The 20668-nt window shown below is 44.3% G+C and overlaps 2 protein-coding genes across 6 annotated transcripts in view; one reads left to right on the top strand and one right to left on the bottom strand.

Annotated features, from left to right (window-relative positions):
- The window catches only part of RPP30 (ribonuclease P/MRP subunit p30), a 55190-nt gene that overhangs the window by 26271 nt on the left and 8251 nt on the right, over positions 1 to 20668 (bottom strand). Inside the window, exons 1-3 of one of the 3 annotated variants that reach the window (XM_037904517.2) lie at positions 5218 to 5393; positions 2916 to 2971; positions 2605 to 2661 (exon numbers count right to left, since the gene is read on the bottom strand). In XM_037904517.2, the coding sequence (XP_037760445.1) occupies positions 2605 to 2661; positions 2916 to 2971; positions 5218 to 5302 (198 nt within the window). In that variant the 5' untranslated portion in view covers positions 5303 to 5393. Of the gene's footprint in view, positions 1 to 2604; positions 2662 to 2915; positions 2972 to 5217; positions 5394 to 20668 lie in introns of those variants that run through there. The other 2 variants (XM_007071564.4, XM_043551150.1) reach the window with 2 other exon arrangements.
- Positions 16888 to 20668, top strand: part of HTR7 (5-hydroxytryptamine receptor 7) — a 47468-nt gene continuing 43687 nt past the window's right edge. The window contains exon 1 of one of the 3 annotated variants that reach the window (XM_043551147.1): positions 16888 to 17977. In XM_043551147.1, coding sequence (XP_043407082.1) covers positions 17448 to 17977 — 530 coding nt within the window. In that variant the 5' untranslated portion in view covers positions 16888 to 17447. The remainder of the gene's footprint in view (positions 17978 to 20668) is intronic. The other 2 variants (XM_007071565.4, XM_027833749.3) reach the window with 2 other exon arrangements.

The raw sequence follows: 20668 nt of genomic DNA, 5'->3' as shown, positions 1-20668 counted from the left end.
ATTAAAGTCCATTTTTTTATATAATTTTAACAGTTTGACTGTATTCCCAAATCCTATGACAGTAAATCTGGTAAACTGCCAAGCCCTTAAAAATCAAGCCCTTAAATTTGACAATACTGTAGTCACTCAACTATAAGCAGTTTCAAAGTTCATGCTAAGTGCAATTTTTGCCTCATATCGTATAAAATGGATAGCAAAGAACAGAATAAAGCTTTTTTAAACATGAATAAATAATCCTGCTGCTGCTGTGGGTTTATTTTAGTAGTCGGACAATGACTTTCTAAATTCACGACATAAACAAGAATTATTGGCATAAAAACACCAACATGAAAATATATTTTTTAGAGTGACTATAATTAGGGTTAAGATTAGGGTTGTCAAGACATTAAAAAAATTAATCGCTATTAATTGTGCTGTTAAACAATAATAGAATACCATTTAGGGATGTGGAGCAAAAATTGGGGATTGGTCCTGCTTTGAGTAGGGGGTTGGACTAGATGACCTCCTGAGGTCCCTTCCAACCCTGATATTCTATGTTCTTTGTTAAAATTTATTTAAATATTTTGGATGTTTTTCTACTTTTTCAAATATATCGATTTCAATTACAACACAGCATACGAAGGGTACAGTGCTCCCTTTATATTTATTTTTGATTACAAATATTTGCACTGTCAAAAACAAAAGAAATAGTATTTTTCAATTCACCTAAGTACTGTAGTGCCATCTCTTTATCTTGAAAGTTGACCTTACAAATGCAGAATTATGTACAAAAAAACCTGCATTCAAAAATAAATCAATGTAATACTTTAGAGTCTACAAATCCAATCAGTCCTACTTCTTGTTCTGCCAATTGCTAAGACAAACAAATTTGTTTACATTTGCAGAAAATAATGCTGCCCACTTCTTGTTCACAATGTCACCTGAAAGTGAGAATAGGCATTTGCATGGCACTGTTGTAGCTGGCGTGGCAAGATATTTACGCGACAGATGCACTAAAGATTCATGTGCCGCTTCGGCCGTCATCCCAGAGGACGTGCTTCTGTGCTGATGACGCTCGTTAAAAAAATAATGTGTTAATTAAATTTGTGACTAAGCTCCTTGAGGGAGAATTGTATGTCTCCTGCTCTATTTTACTCGCATTCTGCCATATATTTCATGTTATAGTAGTTTCAGATGATGACTCAGCACACATTATTTGTTTTAAGAACGCTTTCACTGCAAATGTGACAAAATACAAAGAAGGTACCAATGTGAAATTTCTAAAGATAGCTACAGCACTCGACCCAAGATTTAAGAATCTGAAGTGCCTTCCAAAATCTGAGAGAGACGAGGTGTGGAGCATGCTTTCAGAAGTCTTAAAAGAGCAACACTCTGATGCGGAAAGTACAGAACCCAAACTACCAAAAAAGAAAATCAATTTTCTGCTGGTGGCATCTGGCTCAGATAATGAAAATGAACATGCGTCAATCCACACTGCTTTGGATCACTGTCGAGCAGAACCCGTCATCAGCATGGACGCACGTCCTCTGGAATGGTGACTGAAACATCAAGGGATGTATGAATTTTTAGCGTATCTAGCATGTGACACGCCAGCTACAACAGTGCCACGCAAACGCATGTTCTCACTTTCAGGTGACACTGTAATTATGAAGTGGGCAGCATTATCTCCCATAAATGTAAACACACTTGTTTCTCTTAGCGATTGGCTGAACATAAAGTAGGACTGAGTGGACTTGTAGGCGCTAAAATTTTATTTGGTTTTGTTTTTGAGTGCAGTTATGTAACAAAAAACCCTACATTTGCAAGTTGCACTTTCATGATAAAGAGATTCCACTACAGTACTTGTATGAGGTGAATTGAAAAATAATATTTCTTTATCATTTTTACAGTGCAATTATTTGTAATAAAAAATAATATAAACTGAGCTCTGTACACTTTGTATTCTGTGTTGTCATTTAAATCAATATATTTGAAAATGAAGAAAAACATCCAAAAATATTTAATAAATTTCATTTGGTATTTTATTGTTTAACCGTGCGAGTTAATCGCGATTAATTTTTTTGAGTTAATCGCGATTAATCGACAGCCCTAGTTAAGATTTTGTCACAGTTATTTTTAGTAGAAGTCACGGGCAGGTCATGGGCAATAAACAAAAATTCATGGGAGCCCTGACCTGTCCATGACTTTTACTAAAGATAACAGGGTGAGAGAGGGCTGAGGGAAGGAATGACACCTGGATCCCCCTAGGGGGGACTGACAGCCACAGCCACAGCCCCACCAGAGGGGCACAGTCCTGGCTCCAGACACTGCCAAAGCTGTGGGGCGGGCACACACAGCAGCAGGGTCGGCCCCAGACGAAGCCATGAGGGATGGGGGGGAGCAGTCCTGGCCCAAAGGTGCAGGGGGAAGAGAGGGATGCGCACAGCTCTAGCCCCGCCCGAAGCTGCAGGGGGAAAGGAGGGTTGAGCACAGCCCTGACTCCGCCCTGACTGCCTGAAGTCATGGAGGTCCGGTAAAGCCACAGAATCTGTGACTTCCCTGACCTCTGTGACTAAATCGTATCCTTAACTATCATGTGCAGGTGGAATTTAAACTCTGACATACCTGTACAATAGGCAAAGATGGAAACAGTTCTGAAAGAGATATTGGTTTGACAATCTCCTGAAACAAAAAACAAACAAAAACACCATGCTTACAATGTATTAAACATGGGGGACAAAAAATTTAGGCCCAAACTGTACAGCTTCTAGATAGAGGGGGTTATAAAATGGTAGTTTAGTCATGTACTGAAGGACCCTGTAATTCCCTAACCTTGCTTCCTTCTTAGATCACTCACCTAGATGTATGCATAGTTATGAAGTTATTACTAAGTACAAATAAAAAAAACAAGAATAAATATTGAAACAGAGCCCTACCTGTTTCTTTTCTTTGAAATCAATGACATGGTTAATTGCAACAGTTGAATATCCCACTAGAAAAGGTAAACATATGGTAAGTTTTTTTTGCCCTATTTACTATTTAATAGAAATTAATCAGAATAGAGAGATTTAAGATTAGCAATTAAACTCCACACGTCATTTACAAATCTGAAAGGTTTCTTTGTGTAATAATTTGAGATTTCTGAAAACAGAAAATCAGTAGGAAACATGATGCCTTAACATTAAAAAAATTTTTTTTCCTTTAAATACGTGAAGAATTATGGTCCCTGTCCTGCAAACAATTATGCAAATACTGAATTGTAAGAACAAAAGTAATCCCATAAAGTGTTTGGACTACTTGCTCCTTAATGTTAGAGCACAGCCACAATTGCTTATAGGACCAGTGCCTGAAGGTATGTCTCTACAGAGAAAACCGTCCCCCCTCCACTAAAACACCCTGCTGCAGAGTGTCTCAGGGTACGTCTACACTACAGTTAGACACCTACAGCTCGCCCGTGCCAGCTGACTTGGGCCATGTGTACACTTACATAGCTGTGCCGCTATAAAATTGCCACGTAGGCGTGTTATACTGACAGGAGAGAGCTCTCCCATCAACATCATAAAACCAGGTCAATGAGTGGTCGTACCTATGTCAGCTGGAGAGCGTCTCCTGCCAACATAGCGCTGTGGACACGAGTGCTTATGCTGGCAAAACTGATGTCACTCAGATGGGTATTTTTTTTCACTCCCCTAGGCGACAAAAGTTTTGCTGACATAAGTGCTAGTGTAGACATGACCTTGGACTTGTGGGGCTCAGGCTAAGAGGCTGTTTAATTGCAGTGTAGACATTTGGGCTCAGGCTTCCTGAGCTCTGGGACCCTCCCACCTCACAGGGCCCTAGGATCTAGCCTGAGCCTGAATGTCTACACCACCACAATTGAAGAGCCCCTTAGCGTGAGTCTGAGTCAGCTGCCACAGGCCAGCCACAAATTTTTAATTGTGTGGTGTAGACATACAATCAGAGCCCAAGGCAACTGACTCAGGCTCCTGCTGCAGGGCTAAAAAATAGCAGTGTAAACATTCAGGCTCTGGGTGCCGGGCTCTGAAACCCAGTGAGACCCTCCCCTTCGCTGTGGCTCCAGCCTGAGCTGGGAAAGCTACATAGCAAAACGTCCCAACTCCCAGGGTGGATAGTATAACAGTGAAGTTTTACTGGCAATAGTGCACACCTGCCAGGATAGAAAGGGGACATGTATGTTGGCTTATTGATTGGACCTATCATAATAGTTAGCCATGTTATCTTTCCAGCCTCAACATACAGGAGAAGTTAAAAATGTATTGCATGAGGGGATGCAAACAGAGGGACTTAAAACTGGCCACTAAAACTTATTTTGTTAAGAATGACCCACGATGCACAGTTTGTTTGCTAAACACAGCATTACCAACAGTGCTAGGACAAACACAAAGAGACACACAGAAACTGTAGCATGAGGTTGGCTTCCAAATTAGGACATTTAACCCCCCCAAAAAATTACATTTAATTTTGGCCTAGGGATCTATTTGAAAGGAAAACTGGAAAATCACGTTCTCTGAGTCTGGAGCAGGTCCCTGCAGTGCAGAGAGCAAAGGAATTGCATAGTTTCAAACGAGCACCCCAGGCTCGGGAACCAAGCTCAGTTGGCAGGACGATTCCGCACCCATTTCCCGAGACAGTCTATGCCAGGGGTTCTCAAACTAGGGGTCGGGACCCCTCAGGAGGTTGTGAAGTCATTACGGGGGGGAGTCACTAGCTGTCAGCCTCTACCCTAAACCCCGCTTTGCATCCAGCATTTATAATGGGGTTAAATATATAAAAACGTGTTTTTTAATTTTTCAGGGGGGTCGCACTCAGGGGCTTGCTATGTGAACAGGGTCACCAGTACACAAGTTTGAGAACGACTGGTCCATGCGCTGAAGCGCCCCGCACTGCAATGAGGCTGGCGCTACCAGCACAAAGGCCACGGCTCACCACCAACAAGAGGGAAGAGGGGGAACAACAGGGCTCTCCGCACCCCGGCTCCACCCCGCAGGGCGGGGCCAACAGCTCCGTGCCTAGGGAAGGGGGCATCCCTCGCTCGCACGCACGCTGCCGCCGGGGAGCGCCCAGCGGCTCGGCTCTCGCAGCGGGAGTCGGAACCGCCCCCGTGGGTTGAGAGGTGCTCGGCGCTACCCACTCCGAGCCCCGCACCGCCCAGGGCCTGGCAGGCTGGGAGAGCTGCGCGGGCCCCGCCCTGGGAAAGGCAAGGCGGCCGCTACTCACGGTGCGCGGCAGCCTCCAGCAAACTCTGCAGCGACTTTCTCTCCGGCGCGCCCGGGACGTTCAGATCCGCAAACGCAGCAGCCATGCTGCAACCACGTGGCGCCGGCAGCACTCCGCGCTGCAGCACTGCGCGTGCGCCTCAGGCCCGGCTCCGCCCAAGGCATGCTGGGAGTTGTAGTTTGGTGGCGGCACGCTACTAGCTTCCCGCGCGGTGGTGCTACTGTGGGGGTGCGTGCGCCCCCGTCCCCCGCCCAGCCTGCCTCCCGCCCCAACAGCGCATGATGACTGACACCGACACTGAGCGCAAGGGCCCGCGCACATGGCGCGCAGTGTCCACGGCGGCCGCCCCCAGACTCTCCCGGCTCCACCCAGGGCAGGTTCCCCTCAGTGCAAACGCCGGGTCCGCTCCCCCAGAGCGCCGCACTGTCAGCGAGCCTTGCTCGGCGCGCATCTCTTGCGCACAGTGCTTACCACCCTGGGGGTAGCTAGCCTGGGCCAGGGGCTTCGGCCTCCCGGCACGGCCCCCGCCAGCAGAGCAACAGGGAGAACCTGCGGCAAAATGTCTCAAGTGGAGGCAGCGCCCGCCGCTGTACTGCAGGCACCAGGCACCAGCCTGCGGAGGCCAGGGGCAGCTTTCTGTGGGCAAGGGACACAGCACCTACGTTGATGCTGCTTCCTGCCCCTACCTGGGGATTCCTTCCCTTGTCCATCCCTGGGTTCGGGATGCTGAACCCCCAGTGCCTCATCTGCAGAGGCACATTTCAAAGAAGCTCAGACAGGTGAATCTCAGAGTTTCTGAACCCCTCAAGCCCCCTCCATGGATGTCTCCCCAGGGCGGGATAACCTGGCTCTTAGCTACACTGTAGCTCGGTATATACGTATTTTGTGGAGGTGGAATCCTTTACCGAAACAAAGTTGAAACAGAAGACGTGGTGGTGGGCTCCTTGTTTGCTGGAGAGAACAGCATTGCAGCCACTAGATGGAGCAGTTATATTAAACAATTATTACCAATGAAATTATTTGAGGCTCCAATGGAGCATTGACAATGACAAGAAAAGGGGAAAATGGGTTTTTAAGACTCCTCATTTTCTGATCGATTACATTTAAAATGTAATCGATGTTGTTTATAAATAACTATATATTTGGCTTACATACACTATTAATGCATTTTAATCACTGTTAGTGACCCCCCCCCCCCCAAACTAGCATTCAAACTCTGAGGGAAAATATCAGAAAAGTTCTAATGGCTGAACATTTAAAGAAAATAAATGGTACCTAGATGGTCATGTAGGTACCTAGATTAATAGGCAACTAGTTAACTACACATTTTCAACACAAAAGAGTCAGGGTTCCACTTAGTTTAAGTTTTGGGTGAAATTATTTTATTTGTACCAGTTAATGCATCTCCAATTATAACTGCCTAGATACATTGCTCTTTCCAATACCAGTGCTTCAGTTCTTTTATTACTTAATCTTATTGGCTCCTTCCTGGGTTATCCTAAATGTATCTGTTGCAATTATTATTCATTCAGTACAAGCTACGGCTGTTGTAACTATGCACTCTACAATTGATTATACAAACAATGGGAGAGATTCCATGCTTTCTCCTGGTTTAATCACAGGTAGCTACCTTAGAGTGAGCCAGCATTTCTTCTTCTCAGAGTCTTTAGGGACTGCTATGGTGAAAATATGCATTTTACAGCAGGAATGGAAAACTTCAATACTGGGACTCTTTTTTACTTCCTTTATGAGAAAATGCCAGAGCCTAGGGGTGGCTTTATTTCCTTCTACCACAGACTTATATCTGGACTTAAGATGGATGGAAGAAAGCCCTTTTGGTATTTGGCTGTCAAGAGTCAGTTATCAGTCCAGCATGACCCAAAAGCTGAAGTTTCTTAACTGCTAGGGGAAAATGATGGTCTCAGTCAAGGAGAAGGTGATAGTGATTTCCAGCCCTTGAAGAATTCATTCTCTCAACTAGCACCTCTTAGGTCTTTCCGTGGTTCAGGTTGAGCAAACTATCCTTTTTCCAGGTGCTAATCTCCTTGATACACTGGGATAAATAGCACCGTTTGCACTGAATGAAAAATAAACTGTGTTATATGTCATTTGAAATATTTCTTGCTTTACAGCTTGTGTCAGTTTTATAATGTCCTGTAATGGTAATACACAGGTGTTAAATAGAAGCAGCAATAACAGAAGGAATTCATGCATCACAACTGTTGGAGAGGGGAAGCAGCTGCCCATCATGACTCTAAAAGGAATAAGAATAGTCAGTTTAGTGGACTTTCAACACACAGCTCATGGCAGCTAGTGTCAGACTCTTTTGCCATAGCTTTGAGTTTAACCCGTCTGGCAGAGTATTTCTTATTAAGTACTCCTATCTCAGTAATTCACGAATCATAGAATCATAGAATATCAGGGTTGGAAGGGACCTCAGGAGGTCATCTAGTCCAACCCCCTGCTCAAAGCAGGACCAATCCCCAACTAAATCATTCCAGCCAGGGCTTTGTCAAGCCTGACCTTAAAAACCTCAGAGGAAGGAGATTCCACCACCTCCCTAGGAAACACATTCCAGTGTTTCACCACCCTCCTAGTGAAAAAGTTTTTCCTAATATCCAACCTAAACCTCCCCCACTGCAACTTGAGACCATTACTCCTTGTTCTGTCATCAGCTACCACTGAGAACAGTCTAGATCCATCCTCTTTGGAACCCCCTTTCAGGTAGTTGAAAGCAGCTATCAAATCCCCCCTCATTCTTCTCTTCTGCAGAGTAAACAATCCCAGTTCCCTCAGCCTCTCCTCATAAGTCATGTGTTCCAGTCCCCTAATCATTTTTGTTGCCCTCCGCTGGACGTTTTCCAATTTTTCCACATCCTTCTTGTAGTGTGGGGCCCAAAACTGGACACAGTACTCCAGATGAGGCTTCACCAATGTTGAATAGAGGGGAACGATCACGTCCCTCAATCTGCTGGCAATGCCCCATCTTATACATCCCAAAATGCCATTGGCCTTCTTGGCAACAACGGCACACTGTTCACTCATATCCAGCTTCTCATCCACTGTAACCCCTAGGTCCTTTTCTGCAGAACTGCTGCCTAGCCATTCAGTCCCTAGTCTGTAGCGGTGCATGGGATTCTTCCATCCTAAGGGCAGGACTCTGCACTTGTCTTTGTTGAACCTCATCAGATTAATTTCATGCTTCTGTTCACCAGAGCAGTGCCCTTGCTTGTTTTTGTTGGTGCAGGATGAATTTTTCGTGGTGGTAGAACTTGTCTCCCAGGGACATAGCATCTTCACTATAAGTTTTGCCATGTCTTATTTTCAGGTGAGATGCCTCCATAACAGTTTCCAGGTAACTGCACCTGTGTTCTCCCATCCCCACCCTGTAGTTTACTTCAGGGGTTCCCAGTCAAGTCTCAGGTCTCCGACTCTTATCTGTCCCTGGGCAGGAACCCTTGTCCCACTCCCTTCTGACCAGACGGTTTTAAGGCTGCACTGCTCTGTGCCTTACACTGTGATATTCCTCGCAAACCAGTCTGCCTAAAGGCTACCGCCTGTGCTTTGCTTTCTCTCCAAGGGTGATGACCGGTGTATTGCAGCAGTCACAAGTTACCATGCAGCTCTTTCTAAGCAAGCCAGGGTGGATAAAAAATAAATAAATAAAAAAATCGGATTTTTTTAATTTAAAATCGGATTTTTTTGATAAAATGCTTTTTGAGGAAAAAACCCCTTTTAAAATAGATACATTATAGCTTAAAGATATCTCACCATGGAATAGGGATTATAAATTCTAATTCTATAGTATGAGACAATATATTCATGTAACGTTTAAGAAAAATTATGTAAATTAGTTCCAATAGTTCATGGATTAGGGACCCAATTTTATGCGGTTCCAGGGGGTTCTGTATAGATTATTTAGGTTAATCCTTCTATCTACCCAATGGGACTCAGTGCTCAGTCTAGAAGATACCATCAGAGATGATTAGTTTTGCAGTTCTCAAACTGTGGATTTCTGTCACCAGAGATAACATGCTTGTTAACAGCAAAAATGTTTTAAAATAAATAAATAATATATAGAGGTGAGAAATAACAGACCTCAACCCTATTGTCCCCCTGCAAATTTGTGTACACATAGTCAATCCTTACCTCTCTCTAAAAGTGCAAAGTTTCAAAAAGTTCAATGAATAGAAGATTGTTGGGGCGGAATAGAAGAATAGACTTCTTCTCCTGGACAAGGAGAAGAAGTCTGCAGATAAATGTGAGAAGGGAGAGACAGGCAGTAGAAACAAAAGTGAAACTGTTTGAGCAGCATATTCCAGAAGTCTTGAGGTCTTTCTGAGTATAGCCTTCATTGATTTGAGATCTACCATACCATTCTCTCACTAGAAGGGAAAACCTATAATGGAAGCAGGCCGTAAAAGAAACCCAGTTTGGGAATATTTTAATGAAGTTCCTCTACCTGTGGCATGTAGGATTCATAAAGGTTTATGCGCTTGGCAACATTCAGGGCACACCCGGAGTGTTGTGTAGGAGCAGTGCACACACTGCTCCATCCAAGGGCATCAACCTTGGAATCTCGCCAAGATGACATGAACCGTGGGAAGCCTCTCAGGACTGGGCTCAAGGCCCGAGAGCAAGGAATGCGGTAGATAGAAATTGGTAAATAAGAATGTTAAACAAAGCCAGTGTATTCCTTTTATCTGTTGGAGAATGTAATGCGCGGGGGGAGAGAGAGAATAAAGGGGAAGGTGGAAAGCTGACAGGCAGAAGCCTGTTAGCAGAGACCAGCCGCTTGCTTGCTAAAAGCTGTGTTCTGTCTTGTCATTGAACCGCCACAGTGGCAGGCGTGCAAAATGCAAAGAGTGCAAAGAAATGCAAGGCCTGGCTGCCCAAATGAAACAACATCATGAAAAGTTTTCCTTCTCAGGAGGAAGCTGCATTGAAGATGATGAAAGGAACATGTCTGAACATGCAGGATCTTCAGGTTGGGAAACTTTTTTATTTCATACTTCTTTCTTAAGGACTGCCTGTCTTCTGGACTATTTTTGAAATCTCATGTTTGAGCAAAAACTATAGTTGTTACTCTATGGTACTATCATTTTAGATGCAGTTGTGATAAAAAATAAATAGCTGAAATAGGTAGATCTTCCTTTTACAATTTCACCTTTAAAGTAGTACTGAGTGTCAGTGTATGCAATGAGTAATACTAAATGAGCAGTATGGTAATAATAATTAAATAACTGCATTGACTTATTTTGTTTAGGAGAATCCATCCTCCACATACAGGATTCTGAAGACTATCCACCTTCAGGATCACCATCATTTTCTATCATTTCAGAGTTATCTGCCAATGATAGTGTTTCAGTCACATCATGTATGTCACATAGCCACAGTATATCACCTGTAGCAAAAAAGAAAAAAAGAAAAAACCCTCCAACATCCAGAAACAACCATAGATAAATTTGTGATAAGAACCAGCAAATTACAGAAAGAGGTAACTGATGAAAAAATTGCCCAGTTTGTTTATGCAACAAACTCTCTTTTCTGTATGATTGAGAACCCACATTTCATTAACATGGTTCAGTCATTACGACCAGGATACAGTCCACCCAACAGAGCAGATGTCACAGGCAAATTGCTGGATAAAGTGTATGAGAGAGAAATTGAGCAGTGTGCAAAAGGTCTAGAGGTTGAAATTGTTAACCTGAGTCTTGATGGAGCAAAGTCCAGAATGATTCTGTTATATGTTCCTGTGTGACAACAGAAGAAGGGAATGTCTTCCTTACAGAAACAATTGATACATCAGGAAATGCACACACAGCAGAATACTTACAAGAAGTATCAGTAAGATCTGTAACAAACTGTGAAAAAAAATTCAAATGCCTAGTATGCAGCTTGGTCACAGACAATGCTAAAAATGTATTCAAGATGAGAAGAGAGTGAAGAGAGTCCCAAGCTAATAACATACAGTTGCAGTGCTCATTTGATGCAACTCTAGTGTTCCAGAAATAAAGGCTAATGTTGTTGAAATTGCAAAATACTTCTGTAACAACCACTTTGCAGCAGCTGCTCTGAAAAAAGTGGGAGGAACCAAGCTAACTCTCCCACAAGATGCGCGATGGAACTCAGTAGTGAACTGTTTTGAGCTCTATAGCAAGAACTGGCCTAATCTGATGACAGTTTGTGAACAAAATCGTGAAAAAATAGATGGCACTGTCACAGCCAAAGTTCTCAACATTGGGCTTAAGAGAAATGTGGAACACATGCCAAGTACCCTGAAACCTATTTCTGTAGCCTTGAACAAAATGCAGGGAAATAGCTGTTTTATTGCTGAAGCTGTTGAAATTTGGAAGGAACTGAATGAGATCTTAAAAAGAGAAATATGCAACGACAGAGTTAAATTACAAGCATTAAAAAAAACGAATGGGACAAGCACAATCTCCAGCTCATTTTCTTGCAAATATTCTCAATACTCGGTACCAGGATCAAACCTTAACTGCTGGAGAAGAGGAGTTGGCTATGACATGAACATCCAGCAATCATCCCTCCATAAGGCCAACTATAATAAACTTCAGAGCTAAGGGTGAACCATTCAAGAAATATATGTTTGCTGATTATGTTTTAAAGAAAGTCACACCAGTGAACTGGTGGATGTCACTTAACCACTTGGATTCAGAGACTGTTGAAGTGATAATCTCACTTTTAACAGCAGTAGCTTCTTCTACCGGTGTAGAAAGAATATTTTCTTCCTTTGGACTAATTCATTCCAAATTGAGAAATTGTTTGGGAGCTGAAAAAGCAGGAAACCTTGTTTTTCTTTCCAGATTATGAACAAACAGGAAAATGAAGGTGAAAATGACAGAGTTAGCTGCAGAAGCCAATATTTTAAGTTTCGTCTTTAAGGCTGACATAGTTGATTAAATTTTTATTTTTTTTAAATATTTCATTTAACTATTTTAGTTAAACAATTTTAAGAAAAACAAATCTGATTTAAAAAAACTTGAATGTTTAACTACATTCAAAAGTTTATATGCTTATTTTGTTCAAATATTACATTTGCTGTTGAAGAAAAAATCCAGAATATATAACGTTGTTGTTTTAGTTAAATAAAACAATTTAAATGTCTGTCTGGTGATGTTCTCCTCCTAATACAGCATGGCAAGAAAATCCACCAAATATTAATGATTAACCTGTTGAATTGGAGATATTTATGAAGTCATTGGGAGGTGAACTATCTGCGTCAATTACCTTTGGTAAATGAAATAAGAAATCATTCATTTTCTGATATAGCTGTAAAACTAATCTGAAAAGTTTTCAAAATAAATCACTTTAAAAATGTATAGTGTGTACTTTCTAAAAATGAAACCTACATCTATCTCTGAGTTGTGAAGAATATGTATTAAGGTTATAACAACCAACAAGAATGCACTTTTATGTAGAAATCCATGATTAAATCCAGTCTTCCTGTCTAGTGATTTAAATCAAATTGATTTAAATCAAATCCACCTGAAGCAAGCCCATTTAGTCTTAAGGTAAAAGTATAACAGAGAAAACATCTGAAAACAATAAACAGATTTAAACATACATTAAAGATACCAGGAGTCACCCATCATTCTTAGGGGGCCGTAGTAGGCCAAAGATGTTCCAACCCTTCCACAATGGGTGGGGCCCCTCTAGGACAGAAGGTCCTGTCTATTTGCTGGAGTAGAAAAGATCTTGTGACAATTCAAGCTCATCCTTTTATACCAAAAGACCTTTCTTTGTCTCTTAGTCTCTAGAAAACCCAGCTTGAACCACCTGTTTAGTTTGTGACTTGCTTTAATAACCCCCCTCCCTGACACAAACATTATTTTTAGTTCCTGGAGGACCTATGGTTACCCTCTTCCATGGAGAAAAACACAGTCATGCTCATATATAAACCATTCATAAATTAAATACAATGACCCCCAAAGATATTGCATGGGGATGCGGTATCTGTCACAGCTGTGCTGCCTGCTGCAGTCAGTATATGTTGGCATCAAAAAAGTGAAAAATTAATTTCACATTTGTTTAAGTTGTGCAGATGCTAACGTTTATTTTGACAAGAAGAAAAGAAACACCAAAGAAATGAATGTTTACCACTCTGTTTTACTACCACAAAATGATGATTTATTTTCACAAAGCCAAGAAAAGGCAGTAAAGAAAACTGCAGCTGCACCATCTCTGCTACAAGTCAAACAGAAACATGATTTGCTAAATACTACATGCTGGGAATAGAAATCAAGGTTCAAATAATAGTTTCAGAATGTAATTCAGAGAGTGGTAAAATATGTTCAACATGTTGACAACATATCCTCCACAGGCTGGAGGGACATTTACCTATATCTTATTTATTATTTCCAGCACGTTAATGCTCAGAGCAGCAATAACTTACCAGACCTTTATGCAGTGATGAGCTGCCAAAATCTTAACAACGGGTTCCCTCCTCACCCCACGAGGGGGTCGTTGCCAACCCCCGCCCCCCGGGACTCCTGTCCCATCCAACCCCCCCGTGTTCCTTGACCCCCACCCAGGACCCCTGCCCCATCCACCCCTGTCCCCGACTGCCCCCAGAACTGGGCAGGAGGGTCTCGTGGGCCACCGTAGTGGGTGCCCACCCCACCCCTAAGAGCCAGAGGCACCTGCCGGGGGGCGAGGTGGGGAGTCCCGGAGGTGCTTACCTGGGGCAACTGCCAGGAAGCATCTGGCAGGTCCCTCTGGCTCCTAGGGGCGGGGGAGCGTAGCTAGGGGGGGAGCAGGGGGAGCGGCCGCTCCCGCACTGATCACATCAAAAGTGGCACCTTAGGCGCCGATTCCCTGGGTTCTCTGGGGCTGGAGCACCCACGGGGAAAATTTGGTGGGTGCAGAGCACCCACCGGCAGCTCCCCACCCCGTGCCCGGCCCCAGATCACCTCACCTCTGCTCCACCTCCTCCGCTGAACACACTGCCCAGCTCTGCTTCTCCACCCCCTCCCCCAGCTTCCCACGAATCAGCTGTTTGTCGGGAAGCCTGGGAGGGCTGAGAAGCAGACGGCGGCTTCACACTCAGGCCAAGGGTGGCGGAGGTGAGCTGGGGTGAGGAGTGGTTCCCCTGTGGCGCCTCCCCCCCCCCCGGCCCAGGTTACCTGCTGCGGCGTGGGCGGCCCTCCTCGTGCCCCCCTGACCCCAGCTCATCTCCGCATTCCTGGACCTGAGCGGGAAGCCGTGGCCTGCTTCTCAGCCTGCCCCAGCTTCCCACGCGAACAGCTGATTTGCGGGATGCCTGGGGGGGCGGAGAAGCAGAGCAGGGCGGCGCGTTCAGAGGAGGAGGCGGAGCGGAGGTGAGGTGGGGCCGGGAGTGGGGCTGGGAGCTGCCGGTGGGTGCTCTGCACCCACCAAATTTTCCCCTTGGGTACTCCAGGGCTGGAGCACCCATGGAGTTGGCACCTAAGGTGCCACTTTTGGCCGGTTAAATTTAGAAGCCGTTTTAGAACCGGTTGTCCCTCGCAGAACAACCGGTTCTAAAAGGGCTTCTAAATTTAACAACTGGTTCGAGCAAACCGGCTCCAGCTCATCACTGCCTTTATGGGCACCAACGGAAAGGAGATGCTGATTTTCAAAGGAGAAAGAATTGAAAGGAAAGAATAAAGAGAGAAAAGAATAGGTAAACAACATGACATGAAGACGGACAATATGGATCAGAGATGGAAGGAAAGGAAAAAAGGGATAAAGAAATAGAAGGGAAAAAGCAAAAGAATTTTCTGTTAATCATACTTCTTTATTTATTTTGTACATTCCTGACACCATCCTGTATTGAAGTTTCGGGGGGAAAAGGGAGGGATGGTGGTTATTTTGTGCATTTTTGTCAATTTGGTTGCCCCTTTGCTTCAAGTGGTTAGCCAGTATTCAAGGCCTTATTGGGTTGTTTCCATTAGAAGGAGAAATTTAGGATATGCATCAGGTATTTCTTTGGTGCAAAACTGTTTATTTACAAAGAACAGCTGTCAGTTTCCTTTCTCACAAATTCCAAACTTGCCTTTTCAGCCAGTCTTGTTCCCCAAGGAACTCTGCTTGCTCTCAAGGCCACTCACACCCTGTGTCTCTAGCTTTCTGCCTCTCAAACATAGTCACTTGCAGCTGCAATCAGTCATTCCCTCAGCCTCTGCATTGCAATCGTTCCCAGGAAACTTCTTGGCCAATGTGGCTTCACTATGCTCAGGTTTTTCCATGTGGCCCAGTGCCTTGGGTGGTAGCTTCCTATTGTTTCTAGTTATCTCACTCCATAAAGGGGTTTAATTGCTTCTTCCACTTAGCCTGAAAAAAAAGGCAGTTAGCCCACCCATCAGCTTTAATTAGGTATATGATTGTCTACTGCTTAAAGAGCCTCTTGATGGCAGCCATTAACATCTTCCATCATAACAATATGAATCCTGCTGGCTCCTCTGTATTCTTTAGTTGTCAAGTAAATGCAGAAAAGACAACAGCTTTGATTCTCATTGGATGGAGTGGAGAGTAGGGGGCCACAGGGAGCCTGATTCATAGACACCCAACCCTAGCACAAGACAGGGCAGCAACATACATTGTTGGTGTAAGATCCTCAGGGACCAGCTGTGGCAGAACTCTGTCCCACCACGCCCCTTTCCATCTATCTCCTGCACCTGACATACCCCTTCCTTCTCCTTACACTGAGGGTCAGGGCAGCTAGTGCAGATGCAATGGAATCTCCTCTAATGACTTTCCACTGGCAGAGAGTTCCTCTTTCCTCCACATTTTATTGTCTTTAACTTATTTAATTCCTTCAGATCTCTGTTTCATAATCTCATAGTTGCGTCAGGCCTGGCACGACTGAGGGGGAAACGGGACATTGCCCGCCCTCCCCCTCACATGATCTACAAGGGTCCCCACAGCTGTTGTTAAAAAGGCCAAAATGTGTACAAAGTTATCCAATGTTAAGCAGCAGAACAGCAGCAGATTGGAGAGGCTTCATCCTTTATATATAAGCCTCTTCGTTTTCAGTTTAAACCATTTTTTAACTGAAAAAATCCTGTTTTTTACAAAAAGTATTATTCATTTTTTTCTGATTTTCACCCTACTTTTGTATCATTCAAATATATAAAAATAACTTATTTTATTAGGAAAATACAATACATTGCATGAGAAATGTGTTATGCTAATACATTAGTCTGCGTGTATACGCAAAGCTGCCTGTTGATGTAAGGCTTAGCCTATTAGTCTAGAAGATACACACAAACAGGCAGGCAAGCTCTGAAGCACATGCGCATCTGAACATACTGATGAATCTCACACACATCACGTACACATTTCAAGCGGTTAGCAGATAACGGTTTAAAGATCTGACACACTAAAATGGGAAGAAAACAAAAATCTCTCCCAGAATACATTTCAGAACACAAGGAAGTATTCAAAAAGCTCTAAAAAGACCTCCAAAATGGGAGAAAAGGATGAAGTTGCGTATATGCGCTGCAAACGGTGTTGCCCAATTATTAAATCGAACTATTAGCCTACCAATATTTACAAGTCTACCACAGTAAGCTGTTTATTCAAAGGAAAAGTTTTATTTGTGGGATAGAGATATCCTGTTTGCTTAAACTCAGAGGTAGCACTGTGTTTGCAGTTCTATTTTAGTTCTGCAGCAAACCACATTGAACTCCATTAAGCATTAATCTACTGAATACTTTCCCCTTGCCCTTCACCGCCGCAGGCCCCGCTCCAGAGGGGCAGGCTACTGAAGCGCGGCTGCAGGCGGGCGAGGGGCGGAGCAGCCAGGGAGACTCAAACTTCCCTCGCCGCCGCAGGTAGCTGGGCTGGGCGAGGGCTGCCGCGGCGGCGGAGGCGGCAGCTGCGGGCGAAGCGCAAGCAGCCAGCCTCCCGGGTCAGGAGAGAGCGGCGGCCGCTGGGGGGCGCGGCCTCCCCGACGGGCAGGGCTCAGCTCACGCGGACGCCATGGCGCGATTCCCGCCCCCGCGGAGCCCGGTCAGCGGCGCGGAGCCGGGGAGCCCAGCGGGGCACGGGGAAGTCGAGGCACCCGCTCCACCTGTGGTGGCAATGATCAGCTAACCGGGGTGAGGCGCTTCTCCCGCGGACGACCGAGCCCCGGCCCGGGTCGGGGGGGGCGAGCCCCGGGCAGCTGGGGGCTGAGCGGGCTCGGGGACCTTCCCCAGGACCCAGCGGGTTGGGAGCCGGCGGCTTCATGGGCAGCACCCGTCAGGATGGTTATGGACAGCAACAGCAGTCACGTGTCCGGCCACCTCCGCGCCTTCGCCCTGGAGGCTCCCCGCGAGCTGAGCGGCAGTGGGATGGTGGCTGGCTCCCTGAACCCCCGCTGGCTGAAGATCATCCAGGATGTCACCGCCAGCCCCAGCCCCAGCCCCGCTTCCAGCCTGGCGCCCGAAAATGACACCGGCTGCGGGGAGCAGATCCTCAGCTACGGCAACATGGAGAAAGTTGTGATCGGGGCCATCCTCTCCCTCATCACTCTGCTGACCATCGCGGGCAATTGCCTGGTGGTGATCTCCGTGTGCTTTGTGAAGAAACTCCGGCAGCCCTCCAACTATCTCATTGTCTCCCTGGCTTTGGCTGATCTCTCGGTAGCGGTGGCCGTCATGCCCTTTGTCAGCGTAACGGACCTCATTGGAGGAGAGTGGATCTTTGGCCACGTTTTCTGTAATGTCTTCATTGCTATGGATGTGATGTGTTGCACTGCTTCCATTATGACTTTGTGTGTGATAAGTATTGACAGGTGAGTGCAAAAGCCGAGATACCAACATCTCCTGTGTACTTGTGCTGCGTGTGTAGCTGTGTGTCTCTCTTTGGCTGGAGCTGAGACAAGCAAACTGAGTGACTGCCCCCCTTTGAACAGTACAATGGCTAGGAGAAAAAATAGAGTAGAAACAACCTACTACTGCAAAATAGCTCAAAGTTATTTAGGTGGATAAGTTAGCAGAGAAGAATCTTGAATGCTGACTGCAGCTGGCAAATATGGTGTATGGCAATTCCACCAGGGGTCTCTTTTGCTTGCTTATTTTTCCTTGGGAAATAACAACAGATATTCTCAGAGGAAAAATGGATGGCATTTTTAAAAAGAAAAAATCAATTCAATCATAGACTAACCTATTTTACACCCGCAGCCTATTGTTGCTAACCTACACACAGGCAAATACATGTGAAAAATGTGGACCCTAAAACGGAGTGGGGGGAGTGTGTGTACTGACTGCAGGACAGCTTACTAGTAATTTGTTTCCAATGTTTAAATCGAGTTTATGGGTTGGATTCACCCCTAAAGCTGAGGGAGAGGAAGCTTCAGGGAGCCTGCTGTGACTCCCTGATTCCACACTGGATATAAGTTACAGCAGGCTATAGGATGCTGTAATTTATGCCTATGGAGGATTGACACAATGGGGCCAGTGCTCTGCCTCATCCCCACCAAACTCCCTCCCTCAGTATGCTGCCTGTATGAGGCAGCAGCTGGTTCCATCAACTTTATACCAGCTGGGATTTCCTCTCCACCCAGTGGTTTTGCCACTGGCCATTTACAGCCCTTGTGCTACCTGAGTGGTGCAAAGGGGTTAGAGAAAAGGAGAGGATCTGGCCCAAAGATATTTCATAATTTTATTTAAACTATTGGGAATTTTGCTTCTATGGTCAACAAAAACATAGCAATTTGAAACCTTGAATTAAACAGCAAGTGGATTTTATTAATCAATATATATCAGTAATAATTGCTAGCATTGATAGGACCATAGGAACTGCCTTTTTGGAACAGAGAAGTGGACCATTTATTACTGTGTCCTGTCCAGGCCCGCTGACAGGGGGTGGGCAAAGGGGACAATTACCCAGGGGCCCGGGCAATTTAAAAGGGCCTGGGGGCCCTTTTAAAATCGCCTGAGCAGGCCGCAGGGCTCCTAGGCACGCGCAACTGCTCTGGGGCCAGGCCCAGCGCTTTGGTGACAGAGTCATCATTTTGGTGACAGATCCTCAGAGGTGACAAATTCATTGCTTCCACCCTGGGCCCTGGCGCCCCTAAGGACAGTCCTGGCCCTGGGGCCCAGAATTCCTGTCGGCAGGCGTACTCCTGTCTGACAGTGTACCAGCTGTTTCAGAGGAAAGTGCAAGAATCTTGCAAAAGACATGTTTGGATAACCTTCCCTCAGGAAAGTTTTCCTCCTGATCTCTAACAATCAGAGGTTATCTTATGACCTGAAGCATGAAGGTTTATATCCCTCAAAACTCTTGTTTATTAATATTTGCTGTTACAATTGTGTATATTCTTGCTAACTCTGTATTAACCAATCCTTAGTAGAATTCTGATAAGCTCTTGAATTCAATTATATTTTGTAGAAATGAGTTCCACATATTAATTTAATGCTGAACAAAAAAGTATTTCCTTTCATCACTTTTAAATTTGCCACCTTTAAATTAAATTCTTGAGTTATGAGAAAGGTGAACAGCAGTGACTGACTCACCCCCCCATCCCCACCTTTTTTTTTTTTTTAACTATTCATTAGTTTGTATACCCTTTTATCCATTTCTGTGGCAAAAAGTCCCAATTTTTAAGTTTTTTCATGACTCTAATAATTCTTGTTGCCCATCTCTGAACCTCACCTGCCAAGTAAGGCTGTACCATTGATTTACGTAATTGCATTGTAATATTTTCAGTATTATTATTTATTCTGTTTCTTACACATCCTAACATTTTTCTTTGCTATTTTTGGCCAGCGCTGGGCACTGGGCAGAGGTCTTCATTGAGATGCTCCGGTCTTTTGCCTGAGTTGTTATAGTTACCCTAGTGATAAGTGTTAAACTAGTTAAACCAATGATAGAAGTTATACACATGTAACAAGGAGATAATATATCCTTTTAAGACAGAATCTGGAACTGGAATTACAAAATCATTGATTTTTAATGGACAAAAACAATGAAAATATTCTCTCATTTTTTACTTTGTTTATTCCTTGTTTTGTATATTACTGAACAAATACTTGTATTAAAGCAGGTTCTTTTGATTCTTAAAGAGTTCATACTCTCCTGCTGCTTATTTCCAACTTAAAATAATAATTCTCTGTGAAGCCTGATGCCTTAACCTCTGTTTACTTCAAATCTATTATACAACTATGAGTTGTGATGCTGCAGATTAAGGCTGATGTCAGGTAAGGAATAGCTGCAGATAAATCCTTAGTGAAATCTTACTAAATGTTTAGTAACAACTAAGAAAAGAGAAATAAAGAGATGAGCTAGAAGAGTAATTATTTTTAATGGGGTTACACTGGCATAGAAGTGGATTACCAGTGGTGAATCAGGTGCAGGGGGGGTTTTCAAGGTAACCATGATATATATTAGCAACTTTTTGGAGATGTGAAGATGCATAGAATTTTTTCAGCAACTAGAAAGGACCAAAATTTAATCTGAGCAATAAACTATCACCCAGATAGCA

This window comes from Chelonia mydas, chromosome 7 (genome assembly GCF_015237465.2).
Source record: "Chelonia mydas isolate rCheMyd1 chromosome 7, rCheMyd1.pri.v2, whole genome shotgun sequence".
NCBI classification, from domain to species: domain Eukaryota; kingdom Metazoa; phylum Chordata; order Testudines; family Cheloniidae; genus Chelonia; species Chelonia mydas.
Note: the sequence above shows the minus strand (reverse complement) of the source record. Positions and strands in the feature narration are given on the sequence as shown.